The 16,153-nt window shown below is 48.6% G+C and overlaps 3 protein-coding genes across 3 annotated transcripts; 2 read left to right on the top strand and 1 right to left on the bottom strand.

The window, feature by feature from the left end:
• Window positions 1-1,393: 1,393 nt before the first annotated feature.
• On the bottom strand, window positions 1,394-7,782 carry N7511_002069 (uncharacterized protein; the record flags this gene model as incomplete). The annotated part of the gene is made up of 4 exons (XM_057124494.1): window positions 1,394-1,447; window positions 1,509-1,898; window positions 1,949-2,553; window positions 2,607-7,782. The coding sequence occupies 4 exons, from the start codon at window positions 7,780-7,782 to the stop codon at window positions 1,394-1,396; spliced, it is 6,225 nt and encodes a 2,074-aa protein (XP_056986653.1).
• A 929-nt stretch (window positions 7,783-8,711) lies between these two features.
• Window positions 8,712-10,087, top strand: N7511_002068 (uncharacterized protein; the record flags this gene model as incomplete). Its single annotated transcript, XM_057124493.1, has 6 exons — window positions 8,712-8,748; window positions 8,816-8,848; window positions 8,903-9,016; window positions 9,071-9,097; window positions 9,155-9,774; window positions 9,845-10,087. The coding sequence occupies 6 exons, from the start codon at window positions 8,712-8,714 to the stop codon at window positions 10,085-10,087; spliced, it is 1,074 nt and encodes a 357-aa protein (XP_056986652.1).
• An 834-nt stretch (window positions 10,088-10,921) lies between these two features.
• Window positions 10,922-15,946, top strand: N7511_002067 (uncharacterized protein; the record flags this gene model as incomplete). Its single annotated transcript, XM_057124492.1, has 3 exons — window positions 10,922-10,980; window positions 11,040-11,542; window positions 11,607-15,946. The coding sequence occupies 3 exons, from the start codon at window positions 10,922-10,924 to the stop codon at window positions 15,944-15,946; spliced, it is 4,902 nt and encodes a 1,633-aa protein (XP_056986651.1).
• Between the last annotated feature and the right edge of the window lie 207 nt (window positions 15,947-16,153).

Below are 16,153 nucleotides of genomic sequence, written 5' to 3'. Positions count from 1 at the left end.
GATAGTTTATGTCAGATTGTTAGAACCGTAATCAAGCCAACATACCCAAGCGTGCGAGGCTGAAACATATCAGAAAGGCCAACGTACCATTCATTGTGGAACGATCTATATGAATGGCGAATGTATCCAGAATCCAATTAAGGCGGCCCTGGTATAAGCACTAACTCTTCAGCAAGGCGCATTTAGCAGCTTTAGATTGCTCTGCTCGTCTGAACTATACGTTATAGGAAAGAGCAGCCTCGTATCGGCTTGCGAAATGCCGCATACTCCAGGTGACTCACTAAACTCATCCACTGTCCTGCATATGGTCTATCCACTTTCTAGAACCCGATCATGCAATGCCATATGGAATGCCGTATGCAATCAAACTACGCCCCCCTTCCCACGAGCCAGATCGTTGGCATCACTGAGCCGATGTCACCCAGAAGAACCACCTCGTGTTCTAAGTGGGGAACGCGAAACGAATGAGTCTTACGAGAGCCGGGCAACAGTTCCCAGGAATCTGGCTATCTGCATTGCATTTGTCTCAGCTCGGGCTTCTTCGGAATATGGTAGGGTGTAAGACTTAGGAGCGAGATGTCAAAGGGATTTGTGGGTCTTGTTAGATTGAAAGCTTTTTGCTGCTAACTTCTGGGGGCTGTAGCTTCTTAGGCCCTGGAAGCAATAATGGATTGGACTTCGATGTTCGGAGGTTGAACACGTAAGTTTTATTGAAGCATTATTTTTTGTGTCCGATGGAGTTATGCTAATGATACGGCTACTGGTATGACCTGCTGTTGTTAAGGTTGAAAAGCTCCTACTGTATGTAGATCTCCAAAATCTATACCTTCAGAGTAGCTCTCGGAATTTATTCATCGGTTTTTGGAAGCCAAAGGAGCGTTGATAATAATAATGGAGATATATTTTGGTAGCCCGAAAGCTCGAGAACGTAATGTCCTGGTCCTAGATGAAAATCAAAGTTGACTTTGAATGTCCTGAACACCGGAAAAGTATCATTTGAATGAACTTGTGAAATTTGAAGAAATATATATCGGGCCTAACCAATGATAAGGACGTGGCAGGCAACCAGGTGACTCTTCACGTATATCCCGCGGTGGCAGAGTCATTCTCAAGATCCATATAAGGATAATTATAAAATGTCTAATATTTCTTTGTACACATCACTGATGTTTGGTCTACCATTTCATGCCTGATTTTCGATTTAGTTCAATTTCTGTGTCGAACGCTCCTTTTGCCCATCCTTAAGTAGCTTCAATTTCAACCAAGGTAACAGTGTTTACGCTGTATGGATAGCTATACGTTTCCTACAGGAACAATAAGATGGATTTTAGATTCAATTTTTATTATATCGCATGTGCACTAATAACAGGAAAAAGAACACATATGTTAACTTCTACCAAGGAAATAGAGACTTTTTATCGTATTTTCCATCAATCATGGATTCCCACTACAAGTTGAAATCGTTAGCAACAAGAAGAGAGAGCTGTGGCAGAATAGAGAAAACTCACATTGCAGACGAGATTCTCCAACACAGGACTGTCAGTGAGAGCAAGTACACTTTCAACGTACGGTTTGGACAGTTCAAACGGTTTCGCAGTGAGATTAGGAATGTACTTATTTACCAGTCGCTCAGGCTCGATGGAAGACTCGGCCAGATTGCGACTCAAGAACTGTCGGAAAGACTGGACACCAGGGCGAAGAAGGCTGCTGTGGAATGGTACGTTCACCTTGAGGGGAATAGTTGCCCGACCTCGTTGGAGAATCACTGGTCCTGTTCGGCTGTCCAATACTTCTAGGGATTGCTGGATGAAGTGCTGTAATTCCGGCTTTGACTGTGTACTCATCGAATGCGACGCCAATGCATCCATGAGCTGTGTCAACGTTGCCAGTCCCCGGAGCTTTTGAATTGTTAGCCGACGTAGAAAAATGACAAGGAGTAAAATCTTACATCACCGGCACATACATACTGGAGGTGACTGACATTGTAATTCACAATCTCCAGTAGCCCTCCAGTCTGTCGCGCAATTTCTGCCACGCACCATGTAAGGTCATTCTGGGTAAATGTCTTCGACACTCGAGTGGGGTTAACAGCACACATAGAGTATTGAGTGGCTCCTTGTGAGTCCTGCTGGACAGCATTTTGCATGGTGAGACCCCGATAAAAGACCAAGCCAGCAACCTTTTGGATCGAGAAAATACGTCCCATGGCCGTTAGAGCTACATATTCACCTAGCGAGTGACCGGCAAAATGACTCCTTTCTTCAATCACTCCTCGGCTTCGCATGTCTTCGAAACGTGCAATCTCCATCAAGGCCAGCGCTGGCTGTGTGAATTGAGTTTCATGGAGCAGACCATCGACTGACCGGAAGCAATGGGAACGAGTTGCTCGGGTAATATTGGGGAAGACGGGCTTGCACGTAGTCTTGCCGTCATCATCTACCGCATCGAACGTGAGGGAAATATAGTTTTCTCGAATTGCGCGGCCTCGTGATCCACCGAAGTGTACAGTTAGAGTTTTAGGGTTGTTGCGCACAATGTGTGTGATAGAAAAGCCTGGTAATTTCTCAGTGGTGAAAAACACAAAACAGGTTTCCATTGCAGCTTACCATAGATATTCTCAAAGAACTCGTCGGCCGTCCTCCAAATCTCTTGTGCCGCCAGGCTGCTGTCATTCAAAGCCATACCCATGTTTGGCTGCTGACTGCCCTGTCCTGTAAAGACATATGCTGTCTTTGGTTGCTCAATGGCGGCTTGCGCGGAGAGTACTTTGATCCCAGTGAGCACATTATGCACCTGGATACTCAAGAGCATCTTTCCTTCGTACATTCCAGTGTGGTTCATTCCAATAGATAACTGATCCCCAGCACAGACCTTGCTATCAAATGTGCACGACCAGGATCGCATGCGGGAAACATCGTTACGGGCGAGATGCGATTCAACAAGACTGCGCACATACCCACTAGTGAACATTCCATGGGTAACTCGTGAGTCGTGGCCTGCATAGCTAGCAAGCAAGCTGGACAGATGAATAGGATTGCAATCACCAGATGCCTGGGCATACTGGACGCCAGCGTCAGGAATGGTGACCAAAATGTTTTCCATCAGAGCTTGAGGTGAATCAAAGAGACATTCCTTGTTTGAAGTCGAGGACCCATGTCGTTCGAAGTAGTCTGTGACGGGGTTTCGGGAACCCATGGCCGGAGCAGAAAAATTGATCGAACCGAGAATTTCAACTTCCGATGTTGAACCTGATTTCCAGATTATCTGACCCTCAACCTCGAGCCGAGGGGCGGAGTCAGCGGCTGTATAGCAAATGCGGCTCGTTGTATGAACATCCAACGTGTGGTGGACATGATCCAGCAAATCGACTCTGCCTTCCGCGTGGAACCAGGGTCTTGATTGAAGAAGAGCTACATGCTTCTTCAAATCTAAAGGCAGCCGCCACTTTTCCTCTCGAATTTCGAAGGTTTCTTCATTTTCGGGGTAGGACCCAAGTAAAATGAATTTGCTCTTCAAGCGGACTACCGGTATGCATTCACGGTAGATGGTTGCTTCTGCCTCCACGACCTTACCAGATCCTGCTTTCACCATCACAGAGACGAGACGACCGTCTGATGAAAGACGATCTCCCTCCTGCAATGGCGCGACTCCATCACAAAGCTCAAACCCTGCACTGAGGTGAAGCAAGCGAAGGAAATCCCCGGAAGCGACATCAGGGAACACGCTGCTCATGAGGGGCTTCCAAGCTACTGCAATAGCTAGGTCCAGTGGAGCCATAATTAAACCATTTGAGCGAGAGTTGTAATAGACAGGGTTTCGATTTGATACGCTTTGTGCAAATCGACAAATTGTCTTCCGGTCTAGAACAATGTCTTCACCCCGGAATACAAAGTCGGAAGTAACCGGTAGCTCATGCTTTCCAATCCAAATTGACTGATAAAATTGCTTGATACGCCGGTTTCGATCCGACGTCACCTCATGAATAGCGAGGGCACCACCGCAAGGCTGGTAGTTGAACATGAAGACCAGATCAATCGGCATTCTACCGGAAACCGTTCGATCAGACAGAGTCAAAATAATCAGGCCCTCATGGTTACAGCGAAGTGACGCAACTGCTAGCAAGTTCTCTGCTCCATTGACATCAGTCTGAACCTCTTTGAGCAGAATTTCAGTTTCTCTTGGGGATTGTAGGTTGCGAAACTCAACAACCAAACCTGATTTTGCCGCAAATAATCTCAAGAGAGGATTCTGCACTACTGTTCTGTCCTGGACAATATTCCGGTCGGTGAGTATAGCACGACACCATGGCGAAGCAGCGGTATCGGCCAGCAATTCCAGCCAAGTCTCTGAAGCTGGCGGATTGTTGGTGACGATGAATTTCACTGTCTTTCCATCCGGCTCTGCATCCAAATGAACACCTGCAATAGGCCAGCAAGGGCTGTTAGGGTGCTCTGCCAAGGGAATCCGTGCAAGATCCCCCAAATATTTGTCGCGAAGGACCCAAGAAATGTGCTTGTCGTGAATGCCATCGAGAATAGCTTTGACAGGCTCATCGACAGACTGCGTGTATTGAGCAGCCACTGGCCCATGCAATATACAAACGCGACCGACATCCTGTTCAACGACAGCTTCCAAGCGCTCCGACTGCCATAGGGAGTCTTTCTTAAACCAGTATTCAAAGTCTTCGTCGAAAAGTGTGATAAATGGCACTGGTTTCTGCCCTCGTCGACGAGAAAGCAAGTGGATGTACTCCACATCGGCGGTTGTCAACACGTCGACACACGCCTGAGGATACTGGGCGAAAAGGACTTCCCGGAATTGTTCTGGATCGTCCAGCTGCTCTAGACGGCGGAGAAGGCCAGGCTGGTCCTTTCCTCCAAGTCTTTCCTCCAGCCGGTGAGTGTAATCCCATACCAAGGTTTTCCATGAGAGATCGATGTATTGTTGAGACACCCTGAGGTACAGCAACTCGATCATGCGTGAAAAGACTTCAGCGTAGGTCATTTCGTGCAGATCGATCACTTCACCATGGAGATTTCTGCCAAACCACACCTTTTGGAAATCTTCATTGAGACACTTGATGTAGTAGGATTTGCGGGCAAGCAGAGCGGCCTTCTGTTCGTTTCGTGGCAGAGAGAATACCGACTTATCCAATTCGGCCCACAACATGACGCCGCGGGTTGCCAGCTTGTGAATTGGCTCGCCCATCTCAGAGCGAACGCTGATAATTCCACCGGCATTTCCCTGGTAAGTCTTTTGCCAGTCTTCATTCGCAATACCGGGGGTGGCTGCAATAGCTTCTTTCACGGCCGCGCTGGTTTGTGCTTCCTTCGCGGCCATAACACGGCTACCCAGCAAGATGCCATCAACCGGCATGGATGCACACCCGAATTTTTGGGACCAGGAACCGGTCAAGTAGGGATAAGTCTGATCGGCGTCACCGAAGCCACTTCCCACAACGAGAATCACGTTGTGATGCGTGCGGATCTGTGCGTATCGGTCCAAGAGCGGTTCATGGAAGTCTTCAGATGAATGATGACCACCACCCCGACCGCCTGTCCACTGCAAGATAATTGGGAATGTGGGATTTGCCCGGGCAATGGCCAAAACACCATCAATGCCTTCTTTGGAACCTGGCTTGAGGGCCAAATGCTTCAATGATAGATCGGCCAAATATCCTTCAATAACCTCCACTGAGGGAATTCCTGCACCGATGGTCAATCCCGTGATAGGAACACCAGAATGGCTGAGCTCCACTAGAAGGGGGATCTGCCAGGACATGGCTCGAGGGTTGGCGTATATGACATTGCAAGTGATATCGCGGCCGGGGACAATCGCAGCTGCCGTGGCTAAGATCCCACGACGCATGCTGTCGGGGTCTGGGAATCCTCCGCAAGCCAACTCAACGTGATATCCAGCGTTCATAACAGCTGCTGCAAATTCCGAGGAAGTCGTTGTCGGGGTCATGCCGGCAACCATAACAGGTGGAACTCCTAATAGCCGACTGAAATTGGTGTCGACCAAGTGAGATCCACCAGTAAGCTGCATCAGGCGCGGCGAATAGTCGTCTCCCCACACAGAGTTGAAGATAGTTGGTTTGTTGTGGGCATACAGCTCACTTGCAAATCCCACAACAGAAGAGTCACCGTGAGTGACTCCTCGGGCCGCACTCAGAACCAGAGTTCGTAGTCCCGTGCCCTCTCGCTGGTAGTTCACTAGACTTCCCATGCCAATCTCTCCACCTGGACCAAAGTCAAGGACATGTGTTACTCCGGTCAAGTTGTTGTTGATGACCTTTTCAAATTGAACTCGCTGGGTACAAATCATCTTGATTAAGTGGGGAACAATATTATCAAACGTCTGCAGGTTCTCTGCAGTTTCGGTGTGGAACACAGGGAACGCCAGCTGTGAGCCAGATAATGAGAATTCAGCAAGGTCAGTCTGAAGCTGAGTCTCCGCTCCTTGGAGATAAGGTGAATGAAAGGGAGCCGTGATGGCCAGAAGTTTAGTGTGTACTACCGGTCGAAGTTTGCTAGAGGCAATTGGCTTCACAGCCTTGGCTTGTTGTTGGCCTGAGCTGATCTTCTGCTCCAAGGCGCGCAATGAGTGAGGTAATCCAGCGACAACGAACTGTTCTGGTCCATTTACCAAGGCCAGGTAGACTGCCTCTTCATTTGGCAAATGAAGGTTGAGTTGATCTAGGTGACGCTGAAGATCAACTTCAGAGAGACCCTTGACGCTGAGCATGCAGCTGGATGGAATCAGAACAGGACATACACCCTGCAACTGCTGCTGGCATCGAGAGCCAATCCAGAAGAGTAACTCCACCGCCTGTTGGGCTGCATTGCAGAGTGAATCCCAGGAATCGGCAGCGGCAATGAAAGACGAAACCACAATTCCTTGAGAGTGACCAATAGCGCCGGAAAAGATATGGCGTAATTCTGCCGGTGACTGATCCAGGTTGACACATGCAATAGCATACTGCAGGAATTGAGAGAGCCCAATCAGCGGAAAACTCACGGAGGCACTGGTGAGGTAAGAAGAACTTGGACGAGATTCCGGTTCTCGAAGCCATTGCTCTACATCTAATCCGTGTGGGAACAAAGCATTGAATCGAGCATCACGGGCCAGATGTATGAGTGGATTGGAAACCGTGTGAATGAAAGAAGCTAGCTGGGGTTGATAGACGTCGTAAGCCGCCAGCAGCTCGTCAAAATAAGACTCGACGCCCTGTCCGTTGAACAGAGCAAAGATCTGCGCACTCCCGCGATCGACATCGGCCAGGAGACTACTGATCCCCACAGCACAAGGTGACCTTGTTTCCCTGCATGCTTGGAAATAAGCCTTCAAGATGAGTCGATCTCGGCTCTTGTCCTGCTTCATCAACGCAAGGAAGGTGTGGATATTCTCATTCTGCAGGAGATCGACATGCACCGTGTTTAAAGCTTGGTGGAGAACAGATATGTCCAGATCTCCGTGTCTGCCCTGCGTGATACCTTGCATGATGAATTGCATGAACAGGCAGCACAATTCCAAAGTAGACAAGGGATCCAGAGCGGCCGTCGTTGAAACGAACTGCTGCACGAGCTCCTGGCCCCTGCGAGCAACCCCTCGGGGCATTTTTAAAGCACATACGATGTTATCCACGTGGAGAATGACATCCTCAAACACCGGGCAACATGGCTCGACTTCTTCCCATGGGGTTGGCGGAGTCGATGCCGGCGACACTGAGGCTGATGCAGACCATTGGCACTGCGTAGCTTCAAGCTGGGGTGCATCCATTTGAGGTATGAATGGGGCTTTGGAATTGAAAAAAAAGACAGAATGGCCCAAGGAAGTGATATTGAAGAGATATTTCGAGTGCTCCAGTGCAATTTACTACCACAGTAGGGCGAAATGGGGATGGATATGTCTTACTGTGCATGGATCTCCGGCTCCCCCAGCTCGATTTCTCACCCTGCACGCCGTTACAGGGCTGGGAATACTAAATTAAAATTTCTGCCCCCATCTGACCTTCTCCTTGTCTGATGCTGTTTCTCCTGTCCTGCTTACGTCCTGTGTACTCTGTAAGTGTACCGTCAAGTTAAACACGTACAAATGAAATAAACGGCATACGCTCGATCAGCAATCCTGTATGTATCGAAATGTGTATGGTAAGCAAAGAGAGTCATACGAATACCTTCATCTATTTTTTTTTTCTCTTTTAATTATTTCAAAACAAAAGTTCCATGTACGCTTGGCTTTTTAGGGCTGATTCATATTGCTTACGGAATTCTCAGCCTCAAGCTGCAAAGCCCGAAGGTATTGACTGGTGGAATAAAATACAACCCAAGAAGAGTCTCCACTGCATAATTGCAGATGGTATTCTCGTGCCATGTCAGCTTAATGATCCAACTCCAAATGTAATTCTTAGCGCTTCAATCAAGATGTAGCGATGTAACATTGGCTGGGGCTGTGCATTAGACTATCGTAGATGGAGCGGCGCGAATATCTTCATGATGTGCTAGACCGAGCTAACACCGAGCAGGCGAATATACGCGAATATACGCAATTGATTCTAGAATAGGAAAATGGACCATAAGCAAACAGATATACGGACAGTCACGTCTTCCTATTGCGAACTGTAAGTATAATCGGCATCTTCGTCCTCATATTCTTGAGCCTCCTTATTCCTTTTTATCCCAATTTTGCTTGACCAGCATATCGTTTCAATGGCATCTTTTCCCCCACCCCCTCTTGCATCCATAGGTACGTTTCTATTTGGTGTAGATGCACTCTGGGTTGTCGTTGGTACTAAGTTGCTCGGACGTTGCAGAATGGAACAAGCTGGGTGTTGCTCCCATGGACGGTTCGTCACTCAACTGATTCTCCCTTTGTGATCTTTACTGACCCCGAACTCAAGTCTATGGTCATGTTGAGTCAGAGTATTCAATCGCAACTGGAGAATGGTCAAAGCCACATTTCGTGGAAGATCCATTTATCAAAGTCCATGGGCTCGCACCAGGTCTCAATTACGGTAATTGCCCGACTGCAAAGACCACATTTTCGGTAACTAACTATTTTGATGAAGGCCAACAAGCCTTTGAAGGCATGAAAGGTTTGATTTTTCACATTCCGTGCTTTCCATTTCATCGCTGATGCTTCCTCCCTGCAGCATACCGTGACCCTAAAGGCCAGATCCAAATTTTTCGACCGAAGGATCATGCAGCTCGTCTAGCTCTGTCTTGTTCGACCATCGCCATTCCCACAATCCCCGAAGATGTTTTTCTTGCTAGCATTAACCTAGCGGTCGCCCGCAATGCCGAGTATGTTCCTCCTCATGACTCTGATGCCGCGTTATACATCCGACCCTTAGTCTTTGGCTCTGAAGCCTTCTTTGCCGTGTCTGCGGGTACCGGTTATCGGTTCTGTGTGTATGTGCAGCCATACAAGGCGTATCACGGAGTCCAACCATTGCCTGCGCTTGTGCTGGAAGAACTAGATCGAGCTGCACCTCAAGGTGTTGGTCACGTTAAGGTCGGAGGCAACTATGCGCCTGTGTTGAAGTGGAGTGACAAAGCCCGCGCAGAAGGGTTCCACATCACCTTGCACCTCGACAGCCGAACGCAATCGCAGATTGATGAATTCAGCACTTCAGGATTTCTGGGACTGAAAAAGACTGGAGACTCATTCACTCTGGTCGTCCCCAGCTCTCCATCCATTCTGAAGAGTGTCACCAGTACATCGTGCGTGGAATTGGCACGGTCATTTGGGTGGGCTGTAGAGTTGCGACCGGTATGTTGTTATATCTCCCTGCTAAAATTGAAAATTTTCCATGAGTTACTAAATCCTGTCTTTTGTGCAGATTCCATACCTTGAATTGCCACATTTCATAGAAATATTGGCTGCAGGAACAGCGGCGATGGTGGTTCCAATCAAATCGATCACCCGGAGATCTACCGGAGATGTATTCACTTACTCTGTGGACGGACCTGGTGAGGCTTGCCAACGTCTTTCAAGTGCGTTATTGTCGGTGCAAAAGGGATTGACTACCAATGATAATGACTGGCTTTGGCCCGTGGCGCCAGTGGCCGATGCTGAGGAATGAGATCGGGGGTAAAAATGCTCGGGCCTTTCGCTTACATACTGTCCACTGGTCAGGGGGTTAATTTAGAAAGAAAACAAAAGGATTTACACGTTTATGCTTATGTCCGCGATGTAAGCTGCAAAATCTGCACTCTGCGTGCTTTAGCGCAAAGCCACGATAAAGCATTAGTATATTTTAGATGACACGATTGTTCCTTCGGGCGTTGAAAAAGAGAATTTAAGGGAAAACGATATGACCATCATAGATTCTCGCAATTGATCTGACATAAGTGGGACCTTTGTTTGATTTCAGAATTCAGCATAATCCCTCAAAGGAAGAAGGGGAAGTCAGAGTACACTTGCGGGCGGCCCGCTAGCGCTTTTCTTGGCTTTTTGGCCCAATGCTCTAGCTTAAACCGGAATCACTCCGGATTCCCGAAGAGTCCACCATGGCTTATAGGCGGAATCACTAGAATACGGTGCTAACCGTATCAGGTAAAAGAAGACTTTTTCGTTGATAATACACAACTATCGATACATGAGTATAATACATGTTTTGTTACATATGTACCGTATAGGATTTTATTACATACTTACCTTACACTTGCGTCAAGTAACAATACACATGATACCGCAGCTGGAGGAACAATGGCTGTTTCCATGTGGAATACTTTGGCCAGAATTATAGATTAATACTCGGCTCTAAACAGTATTTGGACCAGCTGTCCATGCGTAAGCCGCAGATAGCTTGCAGCAAAAGAAGAGGCTCTCCCAACGAACTTTGACGACAGGTTCCCTCCGCAGTGTTTGCAGTCCAGTCTCTGGAACGAAGGAAAAGGAAGGCAGATCTACGAATATGATTGACGCCGATACAGAGCGAAAGCTCGCCCGCACACTTCTGATGGAGTTGATGGTGTGAGTAGTTTTGGTTCACCAGTAGACAGAGTTGGCTAACCGGTAAATCACCTCATCAGGTACCAATTTGCCTCTCCTGTGCGATGGATCGAAACTCAAGATGTGATTTTATCTCGAAATGAAGGCGAACGCATCATTGAAGTTGGTCCCAGTGCAACACTGCTCGGCATGTTCCGCAAAACCATCGACACAATTTATCCAACACAAGAATGCGCTTTGCCAGCTCCGCGACAGCTTCTTCATTCTGAGAAAGATATAGAGGACATCTATTACAATGAAAAAATGGATCAAGCTACACCAGTACAGACACAGACACAGCCAGAAGCGCAAACGCAAACGCAAACGCAAACCCTCTCACCCACACTAGGAGAACCAGCCCCCACGGTCACTGTGGAGGTGACAACAACAGCTCTACCGGCACCAAGGGTTCACGTTGAAGTTGTGAGCATTGAAGACCAAAGTATTCAAGTCCAGGATATTATTTTCGCAATTGTTGCCAGGGCATTGAAGCGAGCGGCATCTGATATTGACGGGAGCAAGTCCATCAAGGCTTTAGCCGAAGGTATATTGCTGAAAACTTGTCCATTTGCAATCGAAATGCTAATCAATATATGCTTTCAATTTAGGCAGGTCGACTCTGGAAAATGAAATCATTGGCGATTTGCATAGCGAATTTGGCAACTTGCCAGATCGTGCCGAGGACCTGCCCCTAGGTCAAGTTGGACCAGAAATTCAGTCCAGCCACAAGGGTGTCCTGGGAAAGGTCACATCTGCCATGATCAATAACCTTTTTACTACTAAAATGCCTAGTAACTTTACTGCGGCTACTGCTAGGGAACAGCTGGGCACCCAGTGGGGACTGCAATCAGGTCGCCAGGATGCCTGCTTGCTCTGTGCCGTCACCTTGCAACCCACAAACCGGATTGCCACTGATTCCGAAGCGCGCGATTTTATTTCCAATGTTGCTCAAACATATGCTAAACGACAAGGTTTGACTCTGGTCCAGCCTGATGCATCGCATGTCGTCAGCGCCGGCAGTGGCGTCATGATGGACTCAGAAGCGGTCCGGGCCGTGACCGAGTCCCAAGAAACTTTGTCAAGACGCTTGCTCGAGACGTATGCGAAGCACTTGGGAATTGATCTAGAGGCAGACCAACAGGCGCTGGAAACCTTGCGCGAAGAAGTCGTTACCGGATTACAAGCCGACCTTGATCTCTGGAACACAGAGCACGGTTCAGACTATGCGAATGGTATTCGACCACGTTTTGATGCTAAAAGGATCCGAAGCTATGACTCTGCTTGGAACTGGGCACGACAGAGCTTACTGGAGCTCTTTGAATATACAACAACCATCGAAGATTCTAGTACGCTGGATCATGATGCTGTAGTAAAGCGGTGCTATCATATCGCCAATGCTGCTGACAAGACCATTTTGCCAATGTTGGATGAGATGATCTTTCGATTGGAAGATCGCCGCCTCACACAATCAATCTTTGAGACATTGAAAGTCGATTGTACAAGTAACTTACTGTCAGGCCCGACATTCAAAGGCGCCCCTCGGCAGCTGGTCCCGTTCACAACCGTCGATAATCAGGGAAAGCTTCAGTACACAGAAAGACCACGACAAGATTCGTCCCATTTTGCCAATCTTGCTCTTCCCAGGTCGGGACTCGTCAAAAGCCCTTTGGTGAATTCTGAGCCATACCTCCATCTAAAACAAAGAAGTGCCTCTCAATGGGACTACTCCGAAGGTCTTACTCGTCACCTTTACCAGGTCCTTCATGATGTAGAGATACAGGGCGACACTTTTAGTGGTCAAACGGTCTTGATCACAGGTGCTGGCATTGGCTCCATCGGAGCCGCCATGATTGTTCATTTCCTCCAAGGAGGAGCTCGGGTGCTTGTCACGACTTCGTCCATGTCTTCACATGTAGCGGCAAAGTATCAAGCGTTGTACACTGAACATGGAGCACGTGGATCAGAGCTTGTTGTTGTGCCATTCAATCAGGGAAGTTCCCAGGACATCTCTGCCTTGGTAGAGTATGTATACGACGAGAAAAGTGGACTTGGTTGGGATTTGGACTATCTTATCCCTTTTGCGGCTATCAGTGAGGCTGGCCGGACGTTGGACTCAATCGACTCCAAGTCCGAACTAGCGCATCGCATCATGTTGACCAATCTGTTGCGGTTGCTGGGCACTGTAAAGACCAACAAAGAGACCCTCGGTCATCGCACCCATCCCACCCAAGTGCTATTACCGCTGTCCCCCAACCACGGCACGTTCGGAGGAGATGGTCTCTATAGCGAATCAAAAGTGGCTTTGGAAACCCTCTTTAACCGCTGGCATTCCGAGGATTGGCAGGATTATCTCTCCATCTGTGGAGCAGTGATCGGCTGGACTCGGGGCACGGGACTCATGAACCAAAATGATCTCGTGGCAGCAGGAATCGAAAAGGCTGGCATGCGCACATTTTCTCAAGAGGAAATGGCCTATGCCCTCGTTTGCTTGTGCGTTGGTGATATGTACGATCTCTGTCAGCAGGCTCCGGTCTACGCTGATCTGACAGGTGGTATGGCTCAGGTTGCCAACTTGCCAGAAGCTTTAGGCAAGCTGCGACGGGAGATGAAGGAGGAAAGCGAGATTAAGATTGCTATGCTTCAAGAAGATCTCATCGAATCTCAGTGGTCAACCCCAGGAGAGCAAGCTGAACCTGTGTCTGAGTTAGAGGAGCGAGCGCATGTTCGGCTCGACTTCCCTCAAGTCCTCGACTATGATCGCGATATAGCGCCCCTAGGTGATGATCTACGGGGAATGATCGATCTTCACCGAACAGTCGTCATCACGGGTTTTGCAGAGCTAGGACCGCATGGCAATGCCAGGACACGATGGGAAATGGAAGCTCACGGAAAGTTTTCGCTAGAAGGTGCCGTAGAAATGGCCTGGCTGATGGGCTTCATTCGTCACTTCTCTGGTACTATTGACAACCAACCATATTCGGGCTGGGTTGATGCCAAAACCAAACAACCGGTAGCTGACAGCGCGATCAAAACAACTTACGAAGAGAAGATCCTGGCTCATTCTGGAATTCGTTTCATTGAGCCTGAGCTTTGTGACGGATACGACCCTAATAAAAAGCAATTCCTGCATGAGATCATCCTACAGGCAGACCTCGAGCCTCTCTGTGTACCGGAGGCGCTTGCTGACCAAATGCGTCGCGAACATGGCGCACTTGTCACGGTGCAAAAGACATCGACTGCTGATCTGTATCAAGTTCAGTTACGTAAGGGAGCTCGACTGTTCGTTCCTCGTGCGATGCAGTTTGACCGTACTGTCGCCGGTCTTATTCCTACTGGCTGGGATCCTCGAACCTATGGTTTGCCAGATCAAATCATATCCGAGGTGGACCGACTGACGCTATACACACTCGTTTGTACGGTGGAAGCGTTGCTCTCGTCGGGTATCACGGATCCTTACGAGCTCTATCAGTATATCCACGTCTCTGATGTTGGCAACTGCATTGGGTCCGGCATGGGAGGTAGTACCTCTCTAGGCAAGATGTTCAACGACCGATTTACGGGGCAAGAAGTGCAAAGTGACATCCTTCAAGAGACCTTCGTCAACACGATCAGTGCCTGGGTCAATATGCTTCTGCTTTCGGCTAGCGGTCCTATTCGAACACCTGTGGGCGCCTGCGCAACAGCTGTTGAGTCTGTTGAGCTTGGTTATGACACAATTGTGACCGGAAAAGCCAAATTTTGTTTAGTGGGAGGATGTGACGATTTCACGTCGGAGACTTCGTATGAGTTTGCCAGTATGAAAGCAACAACCAATTCACTTGATGAGACCGCACGAGGGCGTGCACCTAGTGAGATGTCGAGGCCAACTACCACAACTCGCAATGGCTTCATGGAATCCCAGGGTTGTGGCCTGCAAGTCTTGACCACCGCGGATTTAGCACTGAAGATGGGGCTGCCAATCCGTGGTATTGTTGCCTTTGTTAGCACCTCCAGTGATAAGGCAAGTCGCTCGGTCCCGGCCCCTGGACAGGGCGTACTTGTAAACGCTCGACGCACTCCGACAGCTTCAAATGTTGCGTCTCCTTTGTTGAAGTTGGCCAATCGTCGACGCCGCCTCGATTTCCGACGCAGACAGATCGCCGAGGCCCGATCAGTGGCATTTGAGCAGCTAGACTTTGAAGTTGATACTGTACTGGAGCAAGATCCGGACGTGGACGTGACTGCGTATCGCAAAGAGCGCCATGAACAGATTCTAGCAGACTTTGTTCAGGAAGAACGAGATGCTCAATACGCTTTGGGCAATGATTTCTGGCGCCATGATTCATCAATTGCACCGCTCACTGGAGCTCTCGCCACCTGGGGTTTGACTATTGATGACCTCCAAGTCGCTTCGTTCCATGGAACTTCGACGGTGATGAATGACAAAAATGAATCCAGTGTTTTGCAGCAGCAATTGAATGCGCTAGGGCGACGCAAGGGCAACGTCCTTCTTGGTGTCTTCCAGAAGTACCTCACCGGGCACTCCAAAGGTGCCGCTGGAGCCTGGATGGTCAACGGGGCATTGCAAATGATGGATTCGGGTCTAGTCCCAGGCAATCGCAATGCAGATAACATCGACCCAGCGCTTCAGAAGTTCGAGTTAATCGCCTATCTGAGTCGGCCGGTGCGCGTGCCCGACCTCAAAGCTGTATCCATCACGTCCTTCGGTTTTGGCCAAAAGGGCGCGCAGGCTATTTGTGTGCATCCGCGGCATGTCTTCGCCACCTTGACACGACAAGAGTATGAGGCTTATATGGCTCTTCGTATGTCTCGCCAACAGCGTGCTGATGCCTATTTCTACGAGGGGATGAGTTCCAACTCGTTGTTCCGAGCCAAAACTGCTCCGCCATTCCCGACCGCTCAAGAGAATGAAACATATCTCAACGCGTCTGCTCGTTTTACTCCGTAATTTAGTGTCAGGTTTTCTTGTTTCGTCGCGTTCTTACCAAGGGCATTATGTCATGCATTATTTATATTTCAATTGGCTCTTTTCTCGCCTTCCTTTGGTGCCTTTCTTCTAATCTTGAGTTACGGTCATTTCAGAATACAATCGGTTGTGTATACAAAGTAGGCAACAAGATCTGACGGTATGCATATAAACTTGTATATAGTATCA

This window comes from Penicillium nucicola (assembly GCF_028828085.1).
Source record: "Penicillium nucicola strain IBT 29836 chromosome Unknown utg000002l, whole genome shotgun sequence".
In the NCBI taxonomy this organism is placed as follows: domain Eukaryota; kingdom Fungi; phylum Ascomycota; class Eurotiomycetes; order Eurotiales; family Aspergillaceae; genus Penicillium; species Penicillium nucicola.
This window is presented reverse-complemented; position numbering and strand designations above follow the sequence as displayed.